The sequence below is a fragment of the Syngnathus scovelli genome, chromosome 7, assembly GCF_024217435.2.
Source record: "Syngnathus scovelli strain Florida chromosome 7, RoL_Ssco_1.2, whole genome shotgun sequence".
In the NCBI taxonomy this organism is placed as follows: domain Eukaryota; kingdom Metazoa; phylum Chordata; class Actinopteri; order Syngnathiformes; family Syngnathidae; genus Syngnathus; species Syngnathus scovelli.
Genome location: NC_090853.1, coordinates 2,534,489 through 2,550,529, shown reverse-complemented (window position 1 = coordinate 2,550,529; position 16,041 = coordinate 2,534,489). Strand labels below are relative to the sequence as shown.

The 16,041-nt window shown below is 45.7% G+C and overlaps 1 protein-coding gene across 6 annotated transcripts in view; it reads right to left on the bottom strand.

The window, feature by feature from the left end:
• Window positions 1–100: 100 nt before the first annotated feature.
• The window catches only part of igsf9ba (immunoglobulin superfamily, member 9Ba), a 40,459-nt gene continuing 24,518 nt past the window's right edge, over window positions 101–16,041 (bottom strand). For 2 of the 6 annotated variants that reach the window (XM_049726691.1, XM_049726690.2), the window contains 15 exons: window positions 15,819–15,960; window positions 15,173–15,318; window positions 14,127–14,410; window positions 13,937–14,056; window positions 13,399–13,549; window positions 12,571–12,694; window positions 11,579–11,754; window positions 11,275–11,501; window positions 11,123–11,207; window positions 10,884–11,045; window positions 10,771–10,816; window positions 9,949–10,035; window positions 7,819–9,435; window positions 4,801–4,934; window positions 101–4,723 (listed from right to left, as the gene is read on the bottom strand). In XM_049726691.1, the coding sequence (XP_049582648.1) occupies window positions 4,521–4,723; window positions 4,801–4,934; window positions 7,819–9,435; window positions 9,949–10,035; window positions 10,771–10,816; window positions 10,884–11,045; window positions 11,123–11,207; window positions 11,275–11,501; window positions 11,579–11,754; window positions 12,571–12,694; window positions 13,399–13,549; window positions 13,937–14,056; window positions 14,127–14,410; window positions 15,173–15,318; window positions 15,819–15,960 (3,704 nt within the window). In that variant the 3' untranslated portion in view covers window positions 101–4,520. Of the gene's footprint in view, window positions 4,724–4,800; window positions 4,935–4,988; window positions 6,986–7,818; window positions 9,436–9,948; window positions 10,036–10,770; window positions 10,817–10,883; window positions 11,046–11,122; window positions 11,208–11,274; window positions 11,502–11,578; window positions 11,755–12,570; window positions 12,695–13,398; window positions 13,550–13,936; window positions 14,057–14,126; window positions 14,411–15,172; window positions 15,319–15,818; window positions 15,961–16,041 lie in introns of those variants that run through there. The other 4 variants (XR_007482906.2, XM_068651306.1, XM_049726692.2 and 1 more) reach the window with 4 other exon arrangements.

Sequence of the window (16,041 nt, the reverse complement as noted above, 5' to 3'; positions counted from 1 at the left end):
TCACAAGACGAAAGCGTGTTTTCCAACTTTGATGTTTTTACACAAGTAGCAAAACAAAGCAATGTACAGCTGTCAATAAAGAAAGTACAACAGGAAAGACCTCTTGTCTTTTTTATTATGTCAAAATACAAAAATTTGAGAGAAAAATTCCTTATGGGACTAAGCGTTGGACATGATATGGTGACATGAATGTGTTCATATTCTCGCAGGCCGCCGCATGTGGCGAGGATGAGCTGAGATGGTGCGCTCATTCGGCAACAACTAGCGCCTGTGGCGCTTTTTCTTCCCTTAAAAAGGCCGAAGGGTTGGAACCAGGCCAGAGTGAGTTTTTTTTTTAGCTTGTTTCTGTTTCCTTCACACACACTCAGACACGCGCGCGCACAGACACACACACACAAAAGAAAATGATTTTACAGATGCCACTTGACAGCGGTGAGAAAAGTAATACAAATATCATACATAAGGCTTTGGTACAGCACCATACAGTATGAGTTAATTGCTCACAATGTGTCCATGTTAAACCTGATGACATGACGGAACAACAAAAGAGTAAATAAACGAGTTCATTGCGCCGAGATATTTACAAATGTGGATTTTGCACCCGGAAACAGAATGTAAACGTGATGTACAGCACAGAGTGGAGAATGGAAAATGTTCCTCTGAAGCACTACGTGGCTTACTTGCTTGATTATGAGCATTTTACGCTAAAACAGTTAACAATGTAGTGCTTTTTTTTTTTTTATTGTAGCCTACAATAATAAGAATCATAATCATAATACATTCTAGTTCCTCAGTGCTGGTACACATAAAAAACAGAGAATATAGAAAAAACTACATATTATTCTAGCTTTCTGTCCATTTAACAACCAGCTCAGATGTCCGTGAATGATTGCTAAAGGTTGGTATTGTCTCTACATGCAAGATTAATACAATAAAAAGAATTGTATCATTTGTTTCAGAAAGTATCAACTTCCGACAGGAGCTAGTGAAGCAGAGAAGTTGTGACCGAAAAACAAAAACAACGGAGCTGACAGTACGTCCAAAGCAGCCATCTTTAACGCTGTACAAGTTTCTTTTGGAGAAAGCAAGAAAAAGAAAAAAAAAAAGATCTCGGAAGACGAAATCCGTTTCTAGAAGAAGAGGATGTGGCTAACCGGTACAGTACGACGAGGAATACGAGACCCTTTGCGACGTGACGTCACACCACCGTCTCCTGCACTTCACTTGTGCCCAAAAAAAAAAAAACCATCTTTTTTTTGCTTGTTTTGAAATCTGGAGCGCAATGGTGGTTGGTAGAATTGCGGTTATAAATTGTGGGAAGTGCGTGGATTAAAAAGCATCTGCGGAAGTGCGGACACGGTGTGACGTCATGGTGAAAAGGTTCCATCGATAGTGGTGTGGCGAGAGACGCCCCTGCAGTGATGTGCTTGAGAAAAAATTGCTGCTAACGTGAGATGGTAGACCTACAAGTGAGTCCCCCTCATTTCGGCTGGGTTCACACTCGATATCAGCACTACTTTTTCGAGAGGGTACCTTGGAAGCACGGACGCACGCACACACATACACACGCTATAGAAACATGTTGAGGTCATTTGAAGATCACAAATCTAATTGGGGTCTTTTTTTGGCCCACGTTTCGGAAGCGTACACATTTTTTTCCAGTATGGTTTATCACCACCACGGTTATGATTGACGGCTCTAGTTTTAGCAACCCCCCCCAACCAGAAACACACAAAAAAAAGAGGTTGTAGTTTTCTAATCTACAGCACCACAAAGTTTTAAACGTAGCACCAAGTTAGAGTGCTGAGAATCCGCTGAGCAAATTTAGATTTATCAGAGGGATTTTTATTTTTTCCTAAAGAGAATCTTAGGTGGACTATCTTTGTTCGCGACTTATATTGACATGTAGAACAATTACACACTCTTCCACTAGATGGCAGAAGATACAATGAACCTGTGTATCCACTTACTGCCACTCATGCTAAAGAATATTAGCTAAAAGGCTAACATTGTATTTTTTGTGAGTAAATTCAGAGATCATCATTTCGCTAAAATTGGTTAAAATAGGAAATTTGATTGATGGGATTTTATTTTTGAGGCCACATCACCCAGCCCTACTGTCACAACTTTTGCAGGCTCTGCGTGAAAGCGCCTATCGAAATTCCGGAGCTTAACATTTTCACGGGATGAAATATACAAGCAGAAGCAATACATCGTACGTTGCTAACATTGTTACGTTCACTCCTCTGGGGGTAAAACCATGTGCGCTAAAAGCGTGACAAACGAGGCACCTTTAAATATTTCCACTTAAAGCCGTACTGTAAGCAAATACTGTTTTTTTTTTTGAGTGTTTAATATATTTACCGTATATAATCTAATTTCTCTCTCTACATCTCTTGTCATTTTTGTACATCCTCATTACAAGAAGGTCTTCCCGTAAAACGCGGGTTCTCTTTACAAATACGATACATGTACAGTACATAACAAATATAGATCTTTTTTTCCGTTCTTCTTAAATTTTCGTTTCATATACCGATTTGCGTGGGTGCTCACTTTCAGGCAACCATCCGCTTTGACTTCTCATCTGTGGCATATTTGCATGATTGAAAAAAGTATTTAAAGGAAAAGAGAGCTCGTAAAGGGGCCTAACAGTACCGAACGATTTGGCCTGGATGCAGGCTGCGCTTTAAAAAAAAGAAAAAAGAAAAGAAGAAAACAACGGTCATTCAATGCACTGCGACATCGCGACATTCATTTCCTGTACAGCGAAAAACGTACATTCATTATCGGCTAGTGTCAGAAAATTAACAAACATACAGAGTAGTAGCTGGAAAGTAATGGATGGTTGTTGAACAGTCGTGCTGTTGGTTGCGGTTAAGCACAGTGGACCCCCGGGACTCGGACGGAAGTCAAATGGGATGTTTTGGGGTGGTTTGTTTGTTTACTTTGGCTTTTTTTTTGTGTGTATCCATAATGATAAGCCAAAGACACAAATGAAAATGATATAATGATAATAAAACATCAAAACAAAACATTGCCAAAGACGTGATTCATCATACAGCTATTTGTATTTTCAGACTTTTTGGTGGAGTTGATGTTAGCCTCAGTTGCTAGCACTAGCTACTAGTGAGCCGCTGCTACTCTGTTTCTGCATTTACAGGGAATTACCTATTGATGCAAACAATAATTCAATGCTATGCTAATCAACGCAATGCTAATCGTCATTAATTATGCCGTGCTCTCGTTAAAGTTTCCACGCTAACAATTTTATGTGTGTCGCTAGGTGCTGCTTAGCTAGTAGCAGACTATCTAGTCAAGTCTTAATAATATCTATGGACTTGGATCATTATATATTAAGATTGTGAAAAACTGTGTTGAACTTCTTTCATAACTTGAGTCCCGAGGGTCCGCTGTATTGAATTCATTGCTTTTAGCACTTTCCAGCTTTATGAGGCAATTGTATGCTTGCTAAATTTCTACTGAACATGCAGCACCTTTACTCCGTCTGCATGAACTTTTATTTATTAGTTTATTTATTTGCCTTTTTTTCCCTTTTGGTAGCCCTGCGCATTTCACGTCTACTCGGAAATGGCGCGGTGAAAACTATAAAAAGCCAACAAAGAAAACAAAAAGGAGTCATGCTTCCTCTCTGGCATAAAACAGAACAGTAGTATTGGAGCCCTTCCCGACGAGACTAATGCGAGAAGGCGACGGAAAAGGCAAGTCGAAGCTAGAAAAAAGACAAGCGCAAAGGCAAAAAAAGGCACCTCCAGATGTGCCACCAAGTGAAATTCATCCTTGTCAACATTTTACGATTGGTCACCCTGTTCGTCTAAAACCTCCCGACCGTCGGCAGAGTCCGTCCTCGTAACATCGACACATTAAGACACGGTCTCAAGTGGATAGTACCGCTAAATAAACACAAGCTAATAGCGAGAACTAGCTAACGTGTCGGGGAAAACAAAACAAAAAAAAAACGAGCACATTGCGTGACCCAAACCTTAATATTCTTTTTTTTTCTTCCCCGTATGTAAAAAGGTCAAGTACGTACAGTATACCACAAGAATTACAGCAACTCTGCGTTTACTCTGAGGTATATTTGGTGGTAAGAACCCTGTGTTTAAATACTGACACTATTTGTATTGTAGGAAAAGTTGGTGAGTGGTTGCACCGGGCATAACAGTACACTGTATCACTGGAAAAAATATATGGACCCCCCCCTCCCTCCCCCACGTTGCCCGCCCCCTCCCTCGTGAGTGAAAAAAAAAACGTCTTTATTACTGTAGTACGGAACTTCACTCCCTTGTTTTGACTATTTATATACATGATATATCTTTTCAAGTGAGATGGAGGGAAGCCAAACTAAATGTTCATGTACTCACGTCGATGCCTCCGTTGGAACCCCCGTCAGCTCGAGAGATCATACGAAAGCTATCGGGGTTGATACTAAGATTGGGTGGTGGGGTGGGGGGCACGGCGGGCTTGAAATGGAGTTCAACAGCTTGGCAGCCCCCTCGGGGTCAGCGGAGGGTCCCGTAATTGGGGCCCTCCGAGTCGGCGCCGGTCAGGATGCCCGTCTGGTCTTCCTCGGAGCGCCGGCGATGCAGCAAGGAGGCCAAATAGAGATAGGGGTTCTTCTTGGTTTGCCGTTTTCTCGTTCGGTCCAGTAACTCGTCCCCGTGGGGCGTCTGACATGGCTGCTGGGTCTGAGAGGGAGTCGCACCTGAGATGGGAGGGGTGGGGGAAACATCTGATCTAGGATCCGAAAAATGATCTTCACCAATAATGACCAAAACTCACCGGTTCTCCTCGCAGAGGTCGCGTTGTTGTTATTGTTGGTGGCCACTCCTTTAGCTTTAGTGATACAATGGTGTAGCAATGCCGGGAGACTCTCAGACCCAGCAGCAGCATCGCTAGCCCCACCTAGAGGCTCCCTGAGAAGAGCATACAGAAAAAGAGAGAGGTACACCACACGGCGTCCTCGCATTAATCCAAAACTCGGAGCTATCGTAGAGTGAAAATACAGAATAATGGCGGCACACCGGTCGGACTGCTACTGAGTGGTCTGAAAAACTCCACATTAGCACTGACGGATGATAAGCGTTAGACACAACCAGGTGGGACAATAAAAGACGGAGAGGAACAGTTGACACACTTGAAGCAGTCGTTACAAAAAGGACTTGATTCCGGTCGTCAATTGCTCGGATTGAAATGTGTAAATTTGTTGCTGATCACAATTTGCTTCCTGTTCATAAAAAATAATATGCCATGAGGGTTTCCGCCTTTACATAATGACTGCTTCAGAAAAGCTAAATTGATCACTTCCTATTCATGGAAAAAAAAATAATGAATATGTCTTAATAAGGATGGACAGAGAATAAAAAGGTGGCAGATTTAGCCAAAATATTTTGATTTCATGATTGACACACCTCTTATGGAATTGATCCTTAATTACACTAGATAAAATCATTGGAATTGTATTTATTAAAAGATTTGAGATGGGGAAAAAAAAGAAACGTCTACTCTAGTGAAATCACGACATGTGGGCCGGCATCTTGTTGGCATGCAATGGCTAAATTCTAGTTGCTGTTAAAAGTCAATATTCCGCTTAATGACAACGCTAGTATGGAAACAGTGAGCCGAAACTAGTATTTAACAACTAGTAGCCTGTAACTAGTCGTGGCATCTTGTTAAAGCTTCACATACTTTTTTTCTTGTATGTGCTTTGTGATTGGCTGGCAGCCAGTTCAGGCTAAAGAGTCAGTTGTAGTCAGCAATAATAAAAAAATAAAAAATCCTGTCCTGCTCTCATTTGACGTCCATTTGTAAACATTGCAGAACAAGAACAAATTGCAAACCAGCAAAATGGCCGCCCACATGCCCTTAAAAGCCCATCCTTGGAACACGATGGATAGATACACCTTTAATAAGTACATTTCCAGTCTTGACAAAAAAGGATCGAGTTGGTGTAGTTTCACTTATTTAGAGCTATTACAACTTATTGAGCTAACATTTAACTCATTCATTGCCAGCCCAGATGAAACGGGTTTTTGAGGTGTTTCGCCGTCCATGGTAGTGAATGAGTTAAGTTGAGGCTCAAAGTGGAGCCAAAGGGCCGTATTGAGTGGAGTGAGGTCAAGTTTGTGGAGCCCCACATGATCATTTTAGAGATGGCGTCCATGGCTTGCTGCTGTGGAGAGAGAGAGCAAGAGGTATTAGCAGAGAGGGGCGGAGACAAAACCGGTGTGGGAGGGGGAGGGGAGGGGGGGCAACGGCGTGCTGGCTTCAAGCGCAGCACGTTTTCCATATAGACACGAACACGGTACAGCACACGTCGATCGACATGAACACTGCGGCACAAGAGGCTTCACCATGCCGACGGGAGGAGATGGCAGGAAGAGGAAAATGGCCGTTAAGAAGGACGAGTCACATGACGGCAAAGAAGGAGGATGGCCATTAAAAAAAACGGTCACATGACGGAAGGAAGGAAAGAAAGCACAAATGTGAGAGAGAAGTCAAGTTCGTCTTGTTATTTGCTTGGTCGTATAGAGAGAAGTTTAGAGAATGCATGCATGGCATTTTGCACATGGAACAAATCTTTAAAGGGGAATACTCCTTTCTATCATTCAAGTGCGTCCTCTATTGATTCAAGGCTGTTTGTTTTTCTTTTTTTTTTTTTTAAATTATTTATGCACAGGTAAACATGTCAAGCAAAGCCACTGGCAAGCCTTTAATGGCGGCAACTTGTGCCGCGGCAGGCTTACATTGGACACAAATGCGCCCTGCTGCCATGATGATTACAGTATTAGCAAAAAAAAAATGGCGCTCACTTGAATCCAGCACAGAGGCACCACCCAAAGCGATTCCCCTTTAAAGGAGAGAGTGATTCGAGCCCTCCACCTGCTGACCCCCTCCCCTGTCAAACATGGGTCCGACCCTTACCTATTGCGGCGTGGTGGGCCGGGTCACAACGCTGCCCAGATAGCTGAGATCAATCAAAGACAAATCAGGTAAGACCCTCGCCCCGCTAGCAAACAGCAGTCTTATACACTGCTACAACTTCCCACGTCTGGGGACCATTGAAACGCACCAGCCGGTCCTGGCTCGATGCTTGGCAAAAGGGGCCGCTAACATCACAGGGGCATATATACGACATTTTTGTAACTGAATTACCGCGTATGGTATTGGTATTAGCATGTTTTTGGAAACAAATCCAAAGCTGTCATTTCCGTAGGCGCACCCGAAGGCACCGTTCAGTTGTAAGTGGCGAGGTAATTTCTTCCGAATGCGAAGATTAACCAAGGTAACCGAGGACCAACTACAGACATGAAAATAAATCTGAAAATATACAATTAAATAGTATGATACATTTTGGTACGCTTAGTATCTATAAAGACAATTGTTGTAAAGACAGTTACAGTCATTTACCATTTCTTCATATTACACCTGATGGCAACAAATTTCTGTTTGACTTTTATACTGAGTTTCAAAACGACTTTTACCTGTTGTAATCGTTAAAATGCTTCAGCTGAAGGTTTCGCTACATTTTGTTTTATTATGTATATGAATCTCTATTTTATGGGTCAATATTATCCCAAAAATGTGCTATCAAAAATACATTGTCGATTTGAAATGGACTTTTTCGCAGGACGAAAAGATTAATTAAGATATGCGTGCTCAATGCTATTACATGCCTTCTGCATATTAAAGAACAATATGCGTCCTAATTACATCTTAACGGAGTCGTTGAAGTCATATCGACTTGGAAAATATAGAGCAGACAGGGAGAGACTATTCTCTGGTGGAAGGATCACCTACCCTGAGGCTGAAACCTGGAGCTGGGAGGGTTCTGAGGGTAGCATCTCCTCCTCTGTCCTTCTCTGGGATGGCCTTTGCCCGAAAACGTCCCTGCCCTCCGACGGGGGAGAGGGGGACTGCGAGGGGTAACTGGCTGCCGTGGAGGCGTAGGACATGTGGGCGGCGTGGTAACCAGGGCCGGCCTGCTTGCCGCCCTGACTCGGAGTGGGCGAGGCGGTCAGGGAGGACCTCCGGGAGACGCCGGCCGAGGTCTGCAGGCTGAGCTCGGCCATCTCCAGAGACCGAGAGGTGCGGAGGATGCCGGGGCGTGGAGGCGGGCGCACGAGAATATCTGGAGAACCCGGCTGGGTGCTAAGCGGGCTTTGAGAGAGCGGGGACAGGCGGGAGGGTTGGAGCACTAAGGGGGGCAGGCCGGGGTCGGCTCGGCGCCCCGCCCTCGGGCTGAGCCAAGACTGGGGGCTACTACTGGGGGCTGTGCTTGGGCTCCCTGCGCGGGCTGCCGAGTCAGGGTAAGGCAACACTGGTACGCCCACTCCGTGGGCCGTGTGTCTGAGCTGGCCGAGACTTTGGGCCTGTTGCATAGCTAAACGCCTAGCCGGAGGCCCCGGGGGCCCGGCTCTGCCCGGGGGAGCCACAGGGACCTCCAGCTGCAGGAGTCTCGGGCTAGTCGGATCCGTCATGGGAGGAAGGTGGAGGCGACCGGGCGGGAGCGAGTGAGAGGCGTACGAGGGCGGCTCGGCCATGTCCGGAGGATGATGTAAAGGATGGTGCGAGGCGAACATGAAGCGTGGACCCTCCAGACCCAGGAAGGGTAACGCGTGAGGCTGCCAACTTTCAGGTGAGCGAGGGGGAGGGCTGTGAGACAGAGAATGGCCGGAGGCGGTGTACTGATGGTGCTCCATCTCTCCGCTCTCCTCGGGGATAGAGGGATAGCCAAAGGGCCCCTCGGCGGTGCCCGGCGGGGAGGACAGAGCGGAGCTATGCGGGCTGACGTCGGGCATGTAGAATGGCGGCGGGATCCCTGATTCGATGCGGCTGCCCAGATACCCATAGAAGGGGCCCTGGGGGAAGCCCCTGTAGCGAGCGGACGGGGCCTGCCCCGAGGCGTGGATTGCGCCGCCCTCTGCGAAGCTCATACCTTCCATGGCCCTGTGCAGGTGGGGGCTGTAGGTTGGGGGCTGCGTGGACTCCAGGCTGGAAGATGTCGGGGACAGCTGGGGCCGCAGCGTGGGCATGATGGGCGGCAGAGGCCCGGGGTCGAAATCGTTCTCCTCGTCGGACTGCCGGAACTCGGGGTACAGGTCGGACTCCTCGGCGAAGGGGAAGCCCTGGATGCGACGAGGCGGCGGGCTGGTTTCCATGACGAAGCGGCCGTCGGGGCCGCGGCATATCAGCTCGATCGGCGTGGTGATTTCGGCCTCGTGTTTGGAGACGCTGTACTTCTTGCTGGCTATGGCACGCTTGGTTTTCTTGTAGAAGGAGAGCTCCTTGTCCTTGTCACGCTGAGGGCTGGGCAGTTTCCTGACGTACAGCCCGGGTCCGTGGGAACCCTCGGAAGAAATGGACCGAGGCCGGGATGGTGGCGAGCTCTCTGGGCTGATCTTCCCTGATGACAACCTGAATGGGACAGAGACGGGGCTTTGTTAAAAAAAAGGTTATAGCCAATTCGGAGGTCCTCTGAAGCGCCTTGTCATGGGTGGGATTGCTCATGTACCCGCAAAATGGTAAAGATGTAAAAGTTCTGTGTGTAGCCTATGATAGATATTTTCTTCAAGGACACAGAAGAATTTTTTTTCAGCAGTTTCCTTCAATGTGACTTTCAGGGTGACTGGATCTCTTTTGCTAGCAGCTATACCAAAAGCGTGTTTTTTTTTTAAGATGCAACAAATGATTGTAAAGACAAGCGTATGGCAACTTGAGGATGTCAGACAGCTAACAAACAAAGCAGGGATGACACAGAAGAAAAAAAAAAAAAAAAGGCCTCAATCTGCCCACACCAAGAGCGGCGTAACGACGAGTCGCTGTGCGTGTATCTCAAAAGTGTCTCGGCATGCAAAAGCAACGTAACAAAAAAAGGTCATGTTTGTATGAAAACATGCATGCCAAGCCAGTGCAGTGCAGCACACTCACAGGGGGCTGGCGGGCGGGGGCAAGAAAGTGCTCCTGGCAGGCTCGTCCCAGCAGGGCTCTACCCCTGGCAAGGGGGTGAGAGGAGGCCTGCGGCGGGAAACAAACAACACGGGCCTAGTTCATCTTTAACTGTATCAAAAAGTAGAGGAGGCCTGCTTGCATACGATTGTCACAAATGAGCCTGTTTTACTCCAATTGCAGTGCACTTGTATTATTATTATTTTTTTTAAACACAGACAGATGATTACACACACACTGTACGGTCAATGCGCAGCTAAACAACTTAAAAAAAGTGTTGAACACTGAGGGTCATGCAGAGAGCGGACAGTGTTTGAGGTTAAAGAACACACATGGAGATACAAAATCAATACACACACGCACACACACACGCTGCTGCTGGGCCACATTGTGCTTTAAATGCTGACCAGGCAGCTTTGAACTCTTAATCTGCTTGTGATCTGCACACGCTCACCTCTGTGCGTGTTCTTTTGCACCTAGCATATTATTTTAGATAGCTATAAATAGTATAAAAGTGGTGCTAGCAGTGATCGGTAAGGCCGAAGCTAACGAGGCTAACGGCTAGTCTCATTCACCATCATCTTATTTTTGTACGTCTTGACTCACGTAGATGTGTGAAGACTGTTAATTCGGAGGAGAAGAGCCGACTCGTGCGTTGACGTCCCTGTCTATTCTCCCCACAGCCACTAGGGGGCATGTTTGTCTGCTATCTTGGTATTGATAGGCTACGCTACGCTGCGTTGAGCAAATCCCGGCACCGACGCCAAAGAAGATGCAGGACTGCGGACGTCAGCGTTTACTTACGGTGATTCCACGCTCTTCCTGAAGTGTGTCACAGACAAGGGGGGATCTGAAGGGGGAGACGTTCACGGTTAACACGTGTGGCGAGATACCGAAAGCGTACGGCGGTTAGTGACCTGGTTTGCGTTTGAGCTTGCGCCGGTGCTGCTTGTTGACGAAGCACGCCGCCAGAGTGCTGAAGAGAACGGCCGCTGCCAAGAAACAAATCGTTGCCACCACGCCCGCCACCAACGGGCGAGCCAGCCCCTCGTCGGCCACCTCCGCGGGGGGGAAGGGATCTGAGGGACAGAATGGAAAGAAAGTCAGTTCCTGCATGGTCAACATTTTTACGGTAAGTTTTTTTTTTTATACTGACCCGTGCTGGACACTCCCACTACATTACTGCTTTCGCTGATCAAGTCTTCCATGACGGCCATCACTCGAAACTCATACCAGGACTCCTGATGTCCGAAAACAACATACGTAAGATCTTTAACCTTAATTTACCCGATTAAAATGGACAAATACCTGAACCAGGTCTCTGGCGACTAGCTCAGTCTCAGTGGACGGGATCAGGTCGTCCAGGGTCTCCCATCGCTCCCCGAGGCGGAACTCCATGATGTAGCGGTTGATGGGAGAGGAGTGGTTGCCCGGGGGGAGCCATGTGAGGAGGACACCGTGCTGAGTGCGGTTTGCGGTGAGGCACCGTGGTGGGGTAAGAAGCACCAGTGGTTCTGGGGTACCCAGAGGAGAGCCTGGAGGAACACAGACAAACTGAACTCTGGGACTGTTGAAATTCACAGTGTCGATGGCCACTCAAACCTAAGCCCACCTGCAGTGTTGACTGTCACAACTTCGCTGAATGGCCCTGTGCCCAGCTTGTTCTGTGCCAGCACGCTGAACTGATACTCTGTCCCAGGCTCCAGCCCTGGCACCAGCAACCACGTCTGAGCACCAGAAACCGGCATGGAATGCCAGTCGTGTGGACCGAAGTCCACTCTCTTTGACCTGTGCACGGCGAAGGGAAATAGAAACCGCAGAATTTAAGAAGATTTTAAATATCATACAATAGCTTGTGTCTGGTGTTTGCTAGTGCGAGTAATTTTTTTTTAAACTGGCGGGCGTCACGGTTAAAAGTTGGATTGCGCACACAAGTGACCTACTTACAGTGATCCACCAGGGAAATAAGGTCACTAACAAAAGGGAAACAATATTACAGTCACCTGATTATAACTTCTTTTTCTTCCAGCTCTGTAATGAAAAAATAACTCCCCCCTCCCCCCCAGAGGGACATAAAGTCCCTTTTCGTGCCGTTATCTTTCATTGTTGTGATCATACCAATAGCATCATGTTTGGCAGTACAAAATATTCCTTGTCATCTGCTTAAAAAATAGACACCTCCCTCAAATAAACCCTTTTTCCATAAAAAAAAAAAACAAGTGCTGACCGAGTATTATTGCCTGCTGTAAACAAAATCCCAAGCACAATTAATGAATATTTGTTATCTACTTAAAAAAAAAGCAAACGCCTTGCTTGCTTTCCCCCCCAAGGAAGAAAAAAGGCAGTAACAGAGTCTTATTGCTTGTTGTAAACGCATTCCTTCCGCTAATAAATAACCGAGTGTGCCGTTCACACACACACACACAAAAAAATCTTCCTCGAATAAACGTCTCCTTCTTTCCCCACCAGACGTGCAGAAAAGATAGTGACTAATTATCTCACATCAAAAAATGCTCACACATGGATATGAGAGACTCGAATGTTGCCAATCAATGCGTGTAAACAGTCTCTCGGTTCGATCTTGAGTCGAGTAAATGCACTCACACTGGACCGTACCACACGGAAAAAGTCTGCTCGAAGCCGCCGTCGTAGCCCGCTTCCCAGGATACATTAGCGGAGGTGGTCGAGGGCACAACGTGGATGTTGCCGGGAGCGTGTGGGCTGGTGCCTGAGTAGATAGAAAGTAAATAGAAAGCATAAAGGAAAAGAAACAATCCATATTTTGTATTCATCAATCCAGTCATAATTGTAGTTATGTGCACTGATTAACATTTCAAGAATAGATTTGAAATAATTTGAGGATTAAGATGCAATTTTTCGAGGAAGAACGCCGTCATTTTACAACAATAAAGCGGAAATAAAAGAATATTTCCATTATACAAGAAAAAATTGGCCTTATTTTAAGTTGGGGGATCAAAGTTAGCTTAGCATTAGCGCATACCATATATGGTACATATAATAAGCAAACTAAGACTAGAACGGGACTCTCATTAGTTGTGCTGATTTAAAGGCAAAGTCACGGCCGTTCTTGTGACTCATCCATGCGATGTGCCCGGCTGTGACTTTACAGTTTGCAGTAAAGACGTCCTTGCTCCTCTGGCTGGACACGCACAAAAAAAAAGCTGCGCCACGCTGTGATTACAGAATGAGTCTTCAAATGAGGCACATAAAGCTATTACAGATAAGATGAAATGAAATTTTAATGACGCCCACGGCCAAATTGGATAGAGGCGAGCAGATTACGAGATGTCTATTGCTCGCTGCTTCGTGGGAATCGCACAAAGCACATGGCCGAGAGCCATGATAATCAACTTCAAGACCTGATGATGATGAGCCATGTGTGTGTGTGTGCGTGGGTGTGTGTAATGGTACCAATGACCAGGATCTTGGTACTGGCAGTGATGCTCGTGACCACGTTGGTCGCGACACACTCCCACTCGCCGTGATCCTCCTTGCTGAGCGACATGAACTGTAAGCTGCCGCTCGGGAGGATGTTGTGCTTGCTCCGGCTTGGCTTCCCAACCTGCGTGTAGATTTTCGAGGAACGAAAATAAGCCAAAATAAGTTAAAATGTTACTATCCACGTGTAAAATTGGCCCAAAAAGTTAAATAATAATAAAAAAAGTCTACATTTTCCAAGATTTTTCCATAAATTTGTACAATTAAAAAACAAGTTTGGCAAAAATTTAATATGACAATAATGTCAACATTTATCAGGAAAAAGTTGAATTCTTTAATTAATCATTTATTATTCAAGTTGATTTAATTAATTCATAAAAAAATAGTCATCATTTTGACAGTTCAAGATATTTTTATGTTCGTAAAATAAAGTGACTATTATACAAGAATGAAGAATTTTACTCAAACAAAATCCAAATACAACAAAAAAAAAAAGTCATTTCTGTCTCACCTTCCTCCAAGTGATGCTGGGAATATCGGGGTCTCCAGAAGCAGCACAGGGGATGACTAACTCTCTGCCGGCCTCCTGTCGGTACTCCCCCCCAGGCCTCACGTTAAAGTAAGGGGGATCCTTCACGCGGACACACAAACGCTGGCGTCAGATTCTACCGGGAGCGCCCACTGGCGACTCCGCGTGGTACCTTTAGCACCAGAGTGGCAGGGGGGGACATGCCCATGGTACCCAGGGCGTTGTAAGGCACACAGGTGTAGGTGCCCAGGGAGTCTTCGGTGGCTTCGGCTACCCGGATGCTCCCGTCCGGCGTCAGGCTCCAGCCGGGGTACTTGTCCACTCGCAGAGGGTAGCCGTCCTTCTCCCACTTCACCGACGTCACGGGTGGATTGGCGTCGGCCGGGCAGCGGATGATGCCTGGCAGTTTGCGGGGGACGTAGATGACTGGCGGCATGTTGATCACTCGGGCCGGGTCTGGAGAGAATCAACTGGACATTTTAGGATCTACAAAGATATGATTTAAAGACAATCTATTTTTTATTTATTTTTTACAAGAATCCCAATGCTTTCGGGGTTAATGGCATGTTTATAAGAGAATAAATCAAAGTGTGACATTGAAACATGCTGTACAGTTAATACAGATTGTCTGGGACAACTGATTTAAAAAAAAAAAAAAAATTATTGGGCGCCCGTGGCTGCAGAGTCGTCAATTCCCCCTCGGCGCTCCGTTCCCACATAGCTTAGCACGGTAATCAATGACTGGCAGGAGGCAAGCGGGGAGCAAATTAGCTCGGCTAGCGCACAACGGTTGACGATGAAGGCAGCCTTCTTTCTTGCAGGAAACAAAAATGGATCGGAAATGCAGGAAACAAAAATGTATCGCTCATAAAATAAAGACATGATGAAAAAATGGCCGCCACGTGAACTAAAAATGGCTAACGATGAAATGAAAATCAATTTCATACCTCATGAAATCAACACCGGTTACATCTTAACACAAAAATGTCTGCCACGTGAAATGAAGATGGCAGCCGTATGAAATAAAAATGACGGGCCTTAATGAAATGAAAAGGACAACATAATCTAATGTAATGAAGACGGCGACACCGTGAAAGCGTGTCTTGATGTAACCTTGAAATTGGGCTGCATAGTAGTGAGAAATAATAGAGCAGGCTCCACGCTGTTCCCCTCCTCCACCCAACCGGCGGCGCTGGCGGTTGCCACGGCAACACTCACACTGAACGGTCAGGTAGGCCGACGCCGAGGGCGAGATGCCCAGGCTGTTGCTCGGGCCGCACGTGTATTTTCCCGCGTCCTCGGGCTTGACCCGGAAGATGATGAGGGTGCCGTCGATGAGGATGCGCACTCGCAGTTTCAGATCGCTGCATGGGGGCGACACGCGTGGTTTTATTTCAACGCACACACACCCACCAGCTCACACATGTGCGTGTAGCGTTCTAAATTACATGAAGAGGCCATAAGAGAGCAGCAGAGAGTCTAACAGTTGATCATGACAAAATTGACTCATCATTGCACTCAATAAAGGAATTATTTTAAACTTATTAAACTTATTTAATTTAAATAAATAAAGAATTTGGTTTGTGTTTTTTGAATGATTTTATCCAAATTTAAAATTAAGCGTGTAGATTAAAAATATTTTTATTTAGTTTGTATCGTTTTACTATTTTGTCTAAAATTCAAAATATGTAATTATTTTTAAATCAGGCATTATTTTATTAATTTTTCAAGTCAAACAATTAAAGTTTTTTTGACAAATAAGCACAATATAATAAATATTTCTTTTAGAAGATGCAGAAAGGTTGTGACAATAATTACAACACAAAACTGATCTTTCCACTGATGTGCAAAATAATATATTTACTTCTTGAAGTAGACATTATCCTCCTCCCAGAACCAGGTGTAGGTCAAGTTGCCAGGATACGCTTCGGCTTGGCAGGTGAACAATGCATTCTGGGATATGTTGACAGTGACGTTCTCTGGCGGGGACACGATGAACGGAGGCCCTGAAACACAAAATATTGTTCGCCCATAATATTATCATCAACCGGCTGTAGTGACATTAATTAGCTTAAATTAAGCACACT